The 15,027-nt window shown below is 34.1% G+C and overlaps 1 protein-coding gene across 2 annotated transcripts; it reads left to right on the top strand.

Moving 5' to 3' along the window:
- The first annotated feature begins 6,248 nt into the window (after nucleotides 1-6,248).
- On the top strand, nucleotides 6,249-13,463 carry LOC110673227 (uncharacterized). 2 transcript variants are annotated; one of them, XM_021836293.2, is made up of 6 exons: nucleotides 6,249-6,870; nucleotides 8,095-8,257; nucleotides 12,141-12,317; nucleotides 12,439-12,522; nucleotides 12,655-12,736; nucleotides 12,855-13,463. In XM_021836293.2, exons 1-6 carry the CDS (start codon nucleotides 6,482-6,484, stop codon nucleotides 13,286-13,288), a joined length of 1,329 nt encoding a protein of 442 aa, XP_021691985.1. In that variant the 5' UTR covers nucleotides 6,249-6,481; the 3' UTR covers nucleotides 13,289-13,463. The 2 variants fall into 2 exon arrangements, with proteins under 2 accessions (XP_021691985.1, XP_021691984.1); XM_021836292.2 differs by having other exon boundaries at nucleotides 6,289-6,870; nucleotides 12,640-12,736.
- The last annotated feature ends 1,564 nt before the right edge of the window (nucleotides 13,464-15,027 follow it).

Raw genomic sequence — 15,027 nt, 5'->3', positions numbered from 1 at the left:
CTTTGATTTTGTCTTTTAAGCCTTTTTCCCCCTTTTTCAATAGGAGATTGATAAAAAGAGTAGACATTGTGGCATTGTGCATTCGGTACAAAACAGCAAAAATATGTTGTGGGAAAATAGAAAGCGGTATCAGTGGCAAATTGTTTAATTCAATGAAGATTGTGTTGCATTATTATCTGTTTGCTATAGTTCAAGTCATCTGTAACTAAGAGAGCAGATATGAAGTTATGGTAGAGGGTCCAGTTATGCTAAGCTTTATTAGAGTTGAAATTTGTGGTCTTGTTAAATCTTTGTTCTGCATGATTATGGCAAGTGTCATCATGAAAAGTTCTTAAAGCAAAAGAAAAAAAAAGATGCCCATAGAGATAGAGCGTAAAGCACCCGCTGTTGAAGCGTTTTTAGCTATCAAACAGCAAAAGATGACTTTCTAACAACTACATGCCCCATTTGTGTTAGCAAATTTAGCTAAAGTACTTGCATTAAAATTTACTCTACTTTAAGCTCTTTGATATCTCAGTGCATGTTCCCCTTATGTTTTTAGCTGCATATGCTTCTATTGCATTTCTCCTTTCTTTTTCTATTTCTAATAAAATAATTTACCTCTATCAAGCTTAAGAGAGAAATATTTGCTAAATTTATACTACTTGATATGGCACAAAATTATTATTGGAAAAAATGAAATTGTAATGATGAAAAAATTTAGATTTTCACTAATGAATTTTGATTTAGTGTTCAAGAATCGATTTTTAAGATTGTAAGATGAACTAAAGAAAAAAAAATACAATATCTACTTCTTATTTTCAGCATAGAATTCATATTCTAATCCACCTCTAAATAACAAATCACAAATATTGAAAAACCAATCTAGTCAAGTTTAAAAAGAAGAGAAGGTGCTGCCTAGCTCATAAAATGGCAACACAGTATCAATATGATGAATTTACAAACAAAATTGATGAAACCTACCAAATTAATGGCGGCTGTTCCATACTCACTAATTTGTTAAGCATCAAACCTTCCTAATGGCCCTGCTTTGGAAGGCTTTAGATGAAGTGGAAATTTCAGATTTCTTATTCAATAAAACAGCTATTTTCCATGCTCTCTGGATATCCAGTTAGCATTTAACATTTCAGCTTTATTGTTCTTCAAGCGAGCTCCTAATCTGTTACTTTTTTTTAAATCATTAAAATATAAGAATATTTATGTACATGAGTAGATCCAACTATAGAAAACAAACTATCAATTACAATTCATCAAGTATGTAACTAAAAATCATAAATTACAAATGTCAAATACTTCAATCAAGTTCAAGAAAGAGAAAAGTGACCCCTAACACAGCAAGATAATTAAAATTTTGTTGTGTAAGTGATTAACTTTTTATTACAGTAGTAGAAAAGGCACTTGAAACACTGTAAGATCCATGTTATACAGTATGCCTCACTTAATTAACTTTTCTTTCCCCTGCTTTTTCCTTCCTATGCCCACTTCCATTCTTCTTTATGCATGCTGGTTCTGATCAAAGGGTTTGGCAGGCCAGGCCAACCTGTTTTTCTTTCCATTTAAGATTGGAATCCCACTGTTTATGGTAATGCCCCTCATTGATGAAGCTTCTCCCATATTCTAATTTCCCTTTTTTTACTCATTTACTAATGAATAATGAGACCACATTTCTTCAGTTTTATTCATTTTTAAGCAACTCTAATTTAATAGGATCATTTAAGCAAAGATAAATTGCAGCTCTTTTATCCAAATCCGATTAAACCAACATTAAAGAAGCCATCTGCTCCAATTAGAATCTAAATTCATTGATTTGGACCCATATATTATCAATGACAAGTGGCTTTAATTTCCTCCACCAAACTACAAGTCTACATCCTTGGATTAAAGGGTGTGTTTTTGGTTGTGTGTGATTCCAGGAAATGTCCATCATCTTAAAAGGTGGTATTTGATTTTTGTAACCAATAGGGATATGTCAATTTGAAGGCAACAAGCAAAGTGAAAATTTGGCTATACAACACAACCAAAGAAAGCCAAAGTTTCCTTGTTCATCACTGTGTGAAAAGCATGATAGAGAAAAAGAGAGAGAAGCTGTAGAAAGTGGGACTCCATGTCAATGTGACCCATACAAAGATACTCTCACTCCATTTCATCCTCATGTATATAAGGGCCCATGAAAACACAATGCATGGCCAAATCAAAATGCAACAGTCTCTCTCTCTCTCTAGTCTCTCCCCCTCTCCCTTTCTTTCTGGTTTATGCACAGTTGAGGGGAATGCTGTCTGGTTCGAGACCATTCACTTGAAGCATATTAAAACAGCTTCTGAATGATCTCGGACCAGGCTTCATTCCCCCCAACTCAAAGATTCAAGAGAAACCCTTTATGGAGATTAATTACTTGCTTGATGGTTTCGTTAGATACCAGCAGTCTACTGTAATTTTTTTCTCTTTCAAGTTTTGCCAATCTTTCATGTAAGTAAATGTTCAGCTCCTCTTCTTTTTTCTTTTTTCATTTTCCTTTCAAGCTTCAACTTATGTTTCCTTCTTTTTTTTTTTTCCCTATTTGCAGCTAAAGTATGGCCTGATGAAGATCAATAATACACATGCATATACTAATTAAGCTATTGAAGGAAGAATGTTCAGATAACCCAAAGTTTTAAGAAGGTTTATGTTGCTTATGTTAAAGATAGAGTTACTTTCCTAGTGGTGACTAGAATTGGAAATGTAATTTCATTTCTCCTCGATCAATATGCATCTTCAATTCCTTGGAAATTGCAACCAAAAGGACCTTGAATCTTATACTAAACAAGCTTAGAAAGAAATTATTTCTTCTAGCAGATTTAGTCCTTTCTGAATATATATATATATATATATATATATATACATATAATGGAATTAAGAAAGTTCTGCTGACACTTAATATTTAATAATGTAGGAGATTTGTGAAGAGATTTCACTAGATATATCCATTTTTGTGAAAAAAAAAAAAATATATATATATATATATATATAATGGAATTAAGAAAGTTCTGCTGACACTTAATATTTAATAATGTAGGAGATTTGTGAAGAGATTTCACTAGATATATCCATTTTTGTGAAAAAATACTTGGATATGCAACCTGCTTATGAGATGAAGCTAGTCAAAGGGGAGTTGGAGGATTTTGTCACACACAGTTCTATTTTTTACTCTGAAGAAAAAATAGAGGCATGTAACAGACCATTGAAAAATCAAATTTTCTTGGAGTTTGGTTTCATATGCCAGCCAACCCATGTAATCTCCACTGCCTTTCTTGGTTTTTACCAAATTCGTTGAAAAACAGAAATGGGTAGCAGTTAGTGTGAAAACCTGACTGGGAAGAGGAAAAAAAAAACAGAAAATAAAGTTGTGTTCCATCTTTTTGTGGTTGATTATTTTGCCAATTTAACTTTGCTTGCAGAGAGTTGCAAAGAATATTGAAGCTAGGTTGCTTGTTTGTATCTTTCACTTTATCATTTTGTTGCATGAAAGAGGAGGAGGAGGAGAGATATTCTCAAGGAGTACCAACCATCCATTGAATTTCTCCTTTTTCACCTTAAGACTGCAATCATAATCCAGCCCCTTAGTCTTAAACCCATCCTTCACTTTTTAATGTCTTGTGGGTCAGATATCCTACCCCAAATGTGGGTCAATTTTGTGCATGAATATAACTATCCTTCCATGTGGGATCATCTTAGCTCATACACTGATCACTGATACACACCCATTTACCACTTTTGTGGTTCAGATTGTGTTTTCCCATGTGGGTTTGATCTGCATGAGAGCAATAGGTCCATGTGGATGAATTTATAGCTTTGGCTAACAAGTACAGAAACAAATAATAATAGATGATACCATATATGTTCAGTTGAATTTCAGTGATGTGTATCATTTGTTTGTCGGATATTACTCAGAATTGGCCATTTGGGCTGTGTTTGCTTGATCAGTGACTGGTTCAAAAAATGGAAGACAAGCCACTTATATATGTTCTTTTTGATGAAGAACTTGAAATCTTTCATTTATGACTAATTAAGTACTGCAATTTAATGCAAGAATACATAATCATAAACATAAAAATGAATTAATTACTTTTAATTGATACCCATCTGCCAGCAAAATTCAAATATTGATAAGATTTGGATAGAAAAAAAAGATAAGATGTATGACTAAAACTATCAAATTTGATTAAATGGTTAAGAATTTTAATGCATGCGATTATCTAAATGAAAATTTGAAAATAGTTAATGGTAGTGGTAAAATAATCAGCCAAAAATATTATATCAAATTAAAATCTTTTGCAATTTTAAAAAATTTGATTAAATTTTTATAAATTTTATAAATATATGACCAATTATGTGAAGATTTAAAAAAGTTAATTAGTTAAAACAAAACTAGCAGCATTTGAAGGAATGATAATCATAGTGGAATGAATTCCAGAAGATCAGCAAGAAGAAGGGTTTTAACTTCAAAATCGCAGAGTAAATTAAGTGGACAAATCTAGCTTTAGCCTTTTTCATAGAATTTAACAACGATAATATAAAACCGTACAACAGAATAGAAAAATGACATCATATTGTTCAAAGAGCACTAATAAGAAATGACATCATTTTGTACCAACTTAGATTCTATTGGCAATTGCACTTTGCAATTTGATCCCTTCCCCTCTCCTCCTGGAGTCAAAAGAGAAGAGAGACATCTTGAGTATGTATTCCAACAAAAGGTGATCCCTATGCTCGATAAAGCCATCTCAATATTTTTCTTGCCATTCTTTATTTACCCTTTTTTTTTTTTTGTGATTTGAGGATATGATATGAAATTTTGTTTTAACCAAAAAGCATTCAACAGCAGATTAAAAATCTCCTGAAAAAAAAGAGTTCATTTTAAAAGAGTGAAAGACGTAAAGATAGATTTTGTTGGGCATCACAATCACTTAGGCTGGCTGGTTTGAGATTGATAATTTTAGTTTAAGTTTTAACGGGGTTAAAAATTATAACCCTAAAATTCCGTAGTTTCGATTTTAGTTCAATTTTAATTTGATTCAATCCAAGTGTTAATATACCTTTTTGAGCTATTAAATTATTCAAACATGTTCATCCTATAAAAACCCAGTTAATATAAAAGGGAACATTAGATTGCTATTGCTTCTTAAGAAGAGATGCCAATGGAATTGAATCAACTTAATAATGATGAAATTAAAAAAGTGAATAGAAGGACAAAAATGGGGGATGATGACTGCACACATTTTAAGAGAATTATAATGTTTTATAGAGTAATAATGTTTTTTTTTTTCTTTTAAAGGGTTAATAATAAAAAAAAAATTAAAACTTTATGCTATGTTTGAATTGGAGGAAAATAAGAGAAGAAGGAAAATTATGAAAAAAAATAAAAATATTTTCTCTATTCTCTTATTTAAGAATGAGAGAAAATAAAAAATAAGTGTGAATTATAATAAATGAGTATCACGATTCATTTTCTCTCTATTTCAAAAAAAAAAATAGATGAAAAATAAGTAAAATTTTTTTTTATTATTATAATTATTTACTTTAATTTTAAATAAAAAAATAAAATACATATCTTATTATTTAAGAAATAACTTTTTCTTCTTATTTTCTTTTTAATATCCAAATAAAAAAAAACTTTAAAATTATTTTTATTTTCTCTCTTTTATTTTCTTTCCTCTCCCCTCTCTAACAAAGTTACAAAACATAGCCTTAGTTTCAAAATCACAACTGGACAAATTTTTGCTACAGAGAGAATGAGCCAATGAGGTGTGGTGTGAAGATAGAAAATACAAACCCAAGCCTAAGATATGGGCTTACAGCCCAACCACACACGCCAAGTCACCAACAAATACCACACAGGTCTTATTTTCCACTTATAACACATATTTAATAACTTTTTTTTAAATTAATATATATGATTATAAAAAATAAAATAATTATTAATTAATTTAATTATAAGGATGTGAGAGGGAAAAAAAAAAAAGGAAATTAAAGTGATAAATTTATTTTTTTTAATTTATAAATCAATTATAATTGATGAAAATATTTTTTTTTGAAAATGTGAATTAAAATGAAATAATTTTATTATTATAATAATTAAATTAAAGAATAACTATCAAAATTGAACACAGTGAATAAAAATAACCGAACGCCAACAGTACCAAACAGCAGAAACTGCAGCTCACGCTCCCTGAATTTAGGTACCTCTTCCGCCTCCCACCCAAAACCACTGCCCACGTCATCTTATCGTAATATCGAAATCAGCTCAGCAATTTTGGTATTTTCCTCTCTAAGCCCCCAACTCTCTCTCTCTCTCTAAATTCTCTGTTTCTCCCGGACCTGTCAGAGAAAATCCTCAATCCACAATCCATGTACAGCTATAATCTTGGATAGAAGGAATAATTAAGTCTAATTTTCCTGGAAAATCATTTAATTTTCCTGGGAAGTTAGAGAAGTTTTTACGGAAATGGACGACACTTTCTTCGATCTGATGGAGTTTTGGAAGAAACCCTCGATCACCGAAATATTCGTCGACATTTTGCTTTGTGCAGTGCCTATATGGCTCGCCGTCATGATCGGCCTCGTCATTGGCTGGTCTTGGCGGCCCAGGTGGACTGGCTTGGTTTTCCTCGGCTTTCGCAGCAAGTTCAGGTTCTTGTGGACGGCGCCGCCGGGGTTTGGAGCTCGACGGCTTTGGTTGGCTTTTACGGCTCTCTCGGCTTTCTCTGTTTGCCGCACCATTTGGTCCAATTTCAGGGGTAGGAATGGAAAATCCGCAGCGACGGCTGCCACACCGGCTTCAACGCTGCCGGCCTTAGCGAGAAACTCTGGGGAGGGAAGCGGTGATTCTATTAGGTGAGTGGGGGTTCTATTCTTTTCAATATTTTTCTACCTTTAGTGGAAAAAATTCAACCTTTTCTTTTAAAAGGGGGTTGGTATTTTGATTATTTCGTTATTGAATGCGGATTTTTCTAGTAATCAAGATGGTGAATGCGGTTTCTGAGTGTTTTGTATAACGAAATTGTGTAGTGAGATTGTTCTTTATTCTAATTCTAACGATTAGAGAAGTGAAATTCTAGCCGCGGTAGAAATGAACGTCGCGCTGCATGTCTCCGTATAATTTTCTTTAATTCTCGATAGAAGGTGTTTCTATGTCCGCTTATGGTTTAGTTATTGATCTTAAGTAACTAGATTTACTGTGTCACAAAGGTGAAAGGTCTGGTGCAGGTTATTAGATAGATTTTACTGTTCCAATGTTGATAAAGTGAGCTGACATAAGACACTTCTCATTAGAGCGAACTCCATACCTGAAGCTTTACCCATACTTTTGGTGAGGTTTTTTTGGATTATGAGGGGAATTGTGATTGAATGCAGTTGGTTACAAACATTGAAGATTAAATTGGCGGTTATTCCATAATGACTGTCATCTGAGTTTAATTACTGTTCTAAAAATTATCGTTTGTATTTGAGGCATTGCACAATTCTCAGCTGTATTTACATATTATTCATATCTTGATTGGGAAGCTGGTTTTTGGAGCACATTTTCCAAGGGCATCAGTTTTAATTAATGCCAAGTCGTGATTCTCCCTTTGGGCTGTTTCCATTATTCCAGATCCTTTTTTAGATGGCTCGGTTATATAGTCTCTATGGTGAAAACTCCTCCATTCTAGTCTCTATGGTGAAAACTCCTCCATAGCTAACTTCTAGCAATCATCTGTAATGGATTACCACGTTAGAAGGATTATGTGCTTTCAATGAAGGCCAATAGCATGCAGTTTCCAGTGAACCAAGGAGGAGAGTCTGATGTTAATCTGGATTGAAGGTTTCTGTGAAAATTACAGATATCTCTGGCTATGGATTAGGCATGACAGATAGGTAAAAGTGGTCATTTTTGTTGAATCATAAACTCTCCGGCTATTCTGTTGGGTGTGTTGATGTGTTCATTTTTGGATTCCTATTCAATTACTATGTATTTTTTTTTGGTACTTTGTGAATCACTTTTCAATGTTTTTGGTCATTTCTCTTATGATTATTACTGTTGAAGATGAGTTGGTTTATGGTACCTCTTTTTTTATGCAGCTCCCATGGTGAACCTGTGGAGGGAGAGGAAATTGTCACAGAGAATGATTTAGAGCACCTGTTGCTTCTTCTTGAAGGTAAGGATGGACAAATGGAATGGCAGTCTATGATGGAAAGGTCTACCTCAAACATGTCATATCAAGCTTGGCGCCTTGAACCTCAGGTAGATTCCAACACTGCCTTTCACCAGCTGAAACTGCTTCTAGAATTATTGGCATCTAATATAGCTATACCTTCCCTCTCTTCAACTCAACTCAACTCAACTCAATTAAGCCTTTATCCTTAAAAATTTGGGGTCGGCTATATACATTCGCTTTCTCCACTCTAAACCATTTTGAGTTAAATCCTCAGAAATGTGTAATGCTTCTAGGTCATGTTATACTACTCTCCTCCAAGTCAATTTAGGTCTACCCCTTTTTTTTTCTTTTTATCCTCTAACCTAATGTGCTCTACTTGTCTAACTAGAGCCTCCATATGTCTACATTTCACATGACCGAACCACCTCAATCTCCATTCTCTCAACTTATCTTCAATTGGCATCACTCGTACCTTTTCTCTAATACTCTCATTACGGACTTTATCTAGTCTAGTAAGGCTACTCATCCACCTTAACATTCTCATCTCTGTAACTCTTATCTTAAACGCATACGACTCTTTCAGTGCCCAACACTCACTACCATATAACATAGCCGGTCGTATGGCTGTACGGTAAAATTTTCCTTTCAACTTATTGAAAATCTTACGATCACATAAAACTCCCGTGGCACGTCTCTACTTCAACCATCCGGCTTTAATCCTATGATTAACATCCTCCTCACATCCCCTATCTACTTGAAGGACTGAGCCTAGATATTTAAAGTGATTACTTTGGGACAGTACCTCTCCATTCAAACTAACTCATTCTCTATCACCAGTTTGGCCTTCACTGAACTTGCAATGCATGTATTCTATCTTCGTTCTACTTAACTTAAAACCCTTTAACTCTAGAGTACTTCTCCAAAGCTCTAGCTTTCTATTGACTCATTCTCGTGTCTCATCTATCAGAACAATATCATTCGCAAACATCATGCACTAAGGAATACGCTCTTGTATATGTTTCGTTAATTCTATCTAAAACTAATATAAAAAGGTAAGGGCTTATGGCTAATCCTTAGTGTAATCCAATTGAGAATCGGAAAATCTCTTGTGTCCCCTCCCACTGTTCGCACAATAGTAGTTGCTCATTCATACATATCTTTCAACACTTGTATGTACCTAATAGATGCCCTCTTTTGTTCTAACACATTCCATAAAACATCCCTTGGAACATTATCATAAGCCTTCTCCAAATCAATAAAAACCGTGTGTAGATCTTTCTTCGCATCTCTATATTTCTCCATCAAGCTTCTAATGAGAAAGATCGCTTCCATAGTTGAACGACCGGACATAAAACCAAATTGATTGAGAGAGATAGAAGTATCATGACGTAATCGATGCTCCACAACTCTCTCCTACAACTTTATAGTATGGCTCATGAGTTTAATTCCCCTATAGTTTGAGCAACTCTGTATATCTCCCTTATTTTTAAAAATAGGTACTAAAATACTCCTCCATTCATCAGGCATTTTCTTTGAGTTTAGAATCTTATTAAATAATTTAGTTAACCATGCCACTCTCATATCTCTCAAACACTTCCACACTTCAATTGGTATTTCATCGGGTCCACAGGCTGTACCCACTTTCATTCTCTTAAGTGCTTCCCTTACTTCTAAAGATGTAATCTTTCTAGTATAATTCACATTCTTTTCTATTGTTCTATAGTTTATATTCACGCTATTACCATTTTGACTATCATTGAAGAGATCATTAAAATAATTTCTCCATATTTCTTTAATGTTTTTATCTTTCACCAACACTTTTCTTTCTTTATCCTTAATGCACCTAACTTGATTGAGATATTGACATTTCCTTTCTCTCCTCCTTGTTAATCTATAAATATCTTTCTCCCCTTCTTTAGTTCCAAGTTTCTCATATAACTTTTCAAAGGTCTATGCTCTTGCGTAACTAACTGTTTTTTTTGCCTCTTTCTTTGCTATCTTGTACTGTTCATATGCCTCATTATTATCACGTTTAGGCAATTTCTTATACTATTCCCTTTTTCTCTTCACTGCCTTTTGTACTTCCTCATTCCATCACCATCTCTCTTTTGAGGGTGGTCCATGTCCTTTAGACTCTCCAAGTACTTTTCTAGCTATTTTTCTAATCTTTAATGCCATCTATATCCATATATCATTGGCCTCAATATTCAGTTTCCATACTTCGGACTCGAGAAGCTCATTTTTGAACTTCACTTGCTTTACTCCTTTGAACTCCCACCACTTTGTTCGAGCTACACTATTTCTTCTGACCTTAATTGAATTGTTCCTAAAGTTGACATCCAAGACCACCAACCGATGCTGACTTGTTAAAGCCTCTCATGGAATGACCTTGCAATCCTTGCATAGAGCTCTATTTGTCTTCCTGGTTAAGAGGAAGTCGATTTGGCTTCTATGTTGCCCACTTTTGAAAGTCACTAAATGTGACTCTCTTTTTATAAATTAGGTATTTGTTAGTATTAGGTCGTATACCATAGCAAAATCCAGGATGCTTTTTCCCTCCTCATTTCGACTGTCAAAACCAAAACCTCCATGAACATTCTTATAACCTTGTTTATCACTTCTTACATGTCCATTCAAATTTCCATCAATGAAAACATTCTCTTCATCCAATATGCTTTGCATTAAATTATCCATATCTTCTCAAAACCTTTGTTTGCATTAAATTATCCATATCTTCCCAAAACCTTTGTTTACTCTCACTGTCTAGTCCTATTTGTGGGGCATAAGCACTAACTATATTTATTGTTTCTCCTTCTAGTATTAGTTTTACTAGTATAATTCTATCTCCTACTCTTTTCACAGCTATTACTGCGTCTTTCAATGTCCTGTCTATGATTATGTCAACTCCGTTCTTGTTTCTCTCCTCTCCGGTAAACCACAATTTGTATCATGAATTACCCACTTCCTTACTTTTCTCTCCTACCCATTTAGTCTCCTGAATGCAAGCAATATCCACCCTTTTTCTTTTCAAAGTATCCACAAGCTCCATTAATTTTCCTGTAAGTAATTCAACATTCCAAGTACCAACCCTGATCCTCCTCCTATCCTGCTCCTTCCTAATTGGTCTCCTTCTATGATATCTTATATTGTTTTCTATGTTTATCTTGTGTTTCGTTTTACTATCTGTCCTATGGACTAACTTCTTTACCTACACCCGTCCATGATGTGTGAACCCTTGTTCACTTAACACCACACTCAGGCGCCGGCATGGTGCATCGCTTTCGGTGAACGCTCTACATCCTTGCATATTTCTCACTGCACCCGGGCTCTAATGTAGCGCGTCGTAAGTAAAGGACGCCCCAACGTTTATATCATTTGAATTCATATCATAAGGTGTGACGAAATTTTTACGCTGGTTATCGCTTACCTCAACCCTCCTCCTTTATCCGGGCTTGAGACTGGCTAAGCGCAAACTACTTAGGCGGAGTTGCCTTCCCTCTCCTCTCTCTTTCAAATTTGAAGGATTTTTTTTTTCTTTTTAATGTTGGATGCTTAATATGTATCACTGTTTGTCTTTCCAGCTGCCAATTCATAATCATCCATTAAAGCACATATGGTTTTTTGAATTGTTAGTATATGCCCTGCAATTGCTTGTTATGGCAACTTACGGATATTTAAGAAACTTTTTCCCATATGACTCTCTTAGCATTTCCTGGTTCTAGTTTGCAGGCATTTATTTGTTATCTCTTTTTGTCATATATTCACATGCCAGGCATTTCAGCTTAAGGATGCCTGATGTTTGGTGGCTACTGCCTAACCTGCCTTCTCCCAATTTTTTCTGATGCAGCATATTGCTAAATATTTGATCATGTGCCTTAGTGATCTTCTTGTCTTCAGATATTATAACCATATTGTTTAATAGTTCTGAGAGTAACATTTATTAGTATTTGGTGGTATTTTGGTCATCAGACAGGTCCTACTGTATACCGTAGTAGAACTGTCTTTGAGGATGCAACTGCAGAACTGGTTCGAGATTTTTTCTGGGATGATGAGTTTCGACTTAAATGGGATCCAATGCTTGCGTACTTCAAAATATTAGAGGAATTCCCTCATACAGGAACAATGATTGTTCACTGGATAAAAAAGGTTAGTGGAATGAAATATGTGCATAATTATATTCTATTGATGTAATGGTTTCTTAATGCTACTTGATTGTGCTGTGACATGTATTGTTGAGTGACAAAAATTTTGTTCCTCCAATTTGCAGTTTCCGTTTTTCTGCAGTGATCGAGAGTATATCATTGGTAGAAGAATATGGGAGGCTGGGAAGACATATTATTGTGTGACAAAGGTATTGATTGAGGCATTTCATAATTCATGTTTTACTGTTGTTTCTTTTCACTGCTTTTCAAGTAAAATTACATGGCTATTAATAATTGATGTGGACAACTAGTGCTGATATGCAAAGACCAACACATTGCAGGGGGTTCCATATCCTGGCCTGCCCAAGCGTGACAAACCAAGGCGTGTGGAACATTATTTCTCGAGTTGGGTTATCAGGGCTGGTAAGATTTTTTAAGAATCAAGTTACCTAATTTAACTTTTCTATATATTTACACGGAATATATTATGCTGACAATACAAAGGCACATCTTTTTTGACCTATTTGATATACGAATGCAGTGGAATCTCGCAAGGGTGATGGACAGATGTCTGCATGTGAAGTTATCCTTTTGCATTATGAGGACATGGGAATACCCAAAGATGTGGCTAAGTTGGGAGTGCGTCATGGTATGTGGGGAACTGTCAAGAAGTTGCATTCTGGCATGAGAGCATATCAGAATTCTAGGAAAACAGAGGCTTCATTGTCGAGAAGCGCACTCATGGCAAGGATCACAACGAAAATTTCTTTTGATGAAAGCACAGATTCTGCAGAGCCTGTTAGCCGGGAAGAGGATAAAGGTCAAGTGGTAGACATAAAAAGACACATGGATCATGGCATTGACTGGAAATGGATAGTCATAGGAGGAACAGTAGCTCTGGTGTGTGGACTTCATTCTGGTGCAATTGGGAAGGCCTTGTTACTTGGTGCAGGGCAAAGAATTGCACGGAGATGAGAGTTTTCTAGTCAAGGACATTTTACCCCTATCTGATTTTTAAGGACTAGTTAAATTTTTACTCAACCAGTTGAGGTATCAATTATCATTATCAAAAGATCAATGACGTTTTATTAAATTTTCTATGTTGGCACTGATTTTTTATCATTTTATCTCATCTGTTTGTGATTGCAAACACGCTGTGGTAATGTTTTTTTTTTTTTTTTTTTAATTGAATTCGGTTGAAATTTGAACTCAAAATCTTCCTGTCCTGGGGTACTACTGAATTAAAAAACTGGTTTTTTCATAACAGCAATTAAAAAAACTCTCAAAACGGAACAGCAATTAAACAAACTCGGCGCAGAGACACCAATAAGGGCTTTTGATCCAAGCCTGCAAGCAATTCTACATGATCCAAATCTGCACTATATTTAATGTTATTTAATATATATATTTATGTCTACAAAGGCAAAGGGAAAATTCCGTTAACTCATCATCTTTATTGTTCTAGAATTTCTAGGGAGAAACAAAAAAAGCAAAATAAAATTGTACTGCTTTTATCCTCCACCACCGCTATATATATTACCACTGAAATAGGCCTCTCCAAAAACCGAAAAGCCAATTGGATTATCAATTAAATATCATTGTGCTGCAGGTTTTTAATTTGTTATTTTTTAATTTGTTATTTTTTATTTTTTATTGAAAGATAGACAGTTTTAGAAAGACGTAGACTTCATTCATAATTGGTCTAAAAAAAAAAAAAAAAAAAAAAAGACATTTAAATGCCTAGTAGAACGCCAACGTAAGTCCAGAAAAGACTCGTAAACCACCAAAAGGCCTACCTGAAAGGTTAGGCCCAAAGGCCAAAAAAAGAGGAAATTCGAGGACATGGTAGATCCGACTTGCAAAGACCTGAAAGTCGACACGGGAGGCAATTCTTAACCGCTTGAAACCCCGTAACACGCAATTAAAGTAAGGGATCGAACAAGAGCTTATACAGAGGAAGCTTCTTGAAATGTTAGCAACCAAAAAAAGAAAGTTGTCTTTTGCTTTACCTAAACAAACAAGTAGACGAAATCCATTAAAAAAAAAAAAAAAAAAAAAAAAACCACTACGCGATGGGACCACTGCTACAAACACGAACAGAACAAAACAACACGCACAAAGGAAATAAACTAATCATTGAAAGCCTCCAATATAGACAATTCCAGAAAAATAACAGCAAATTAATGCTTAGGTCCTTTGTCTTGTGTGATGTTCCAGTGGACAAGAAAGCTGGAAAGAAACTCTCTTTCCCATGGATGCCATAAAATCTTTGGTGGTGTAAAATGGTCCAACTGCAACCATGGTGGTTGACACAGAACAATTATCCTAATCCTACTATTCTGAATAACCTTAAGCTTATCCAGTTCAACATCATTCAACTTTCCAATTTGACTTTTAATCCTTCAAGTTTCCATGTCAATTAATTTGCTTAATTTTAACATGAAATGAAAGATTAAATCACACAAAATTTTAAGTTTACAATATTTTTTATGTATAATTATTAAAAAAATAGATCAACGAATAAAAGAATTAAATTATTTTTATAAAAATAAAAATATTATTTTTTAATTTTTAATAATTTTATTAAAAATATAAAATATATTTATATACATATATGACATAAATATATGTTGTTAGTTTATCATCATAATTAAATAATAAAAAATAATTTTTTGAAAAATAAGTTTTATAAAAAGTATTTTATATATAAATAA

Source organism: Hevea brasiliensis, chromosome 4, assembly GCF_030052815.1.
Source record: "Hevea brasiliensis isolate MT/VB/25A 57/8 chromosome 4, ASM3005281v1, whole genome shotgun sequence".
Classification (NCBI taxonomy): Eukaryota; Viridiplantae; Streptophyta; class Magnoliopsida; order Malpighiales; family Euphorbiaceae; genus Hevea; species Hevea brasiliensis.
The sequence above is the reverse complement of the archived record's forward strand: the minus strand, read 5'-3'. Positions and strand labels throughout refer to the sequence as shown.

Excerpts from the sequence above, each read along its gene's own strand:
- LOC110673227 (XM_021836292.2), top strand. The coding sequence starts at position 6,482 with ATGGACGACACTTTCTTCGATCTGATGGAGTTTTGGAAGAAACCCTCG. Across the intron at positions 6,871-8,094 it reads GGAAGCGGTGATTCTATTAG|CTCCCATGGTGAACCTGTGG; the intron begins GTGAGTGGGGGT and ends TTTTTTATGCAG. Across the intron at positions 12,737-12,854 it reads GAGTTGGGTTATCAGGGCTG|TGGAATCTCGCAAGGGTGAT; the intron begins GTAAGATTTTTT and ends ATACGAATGCAG.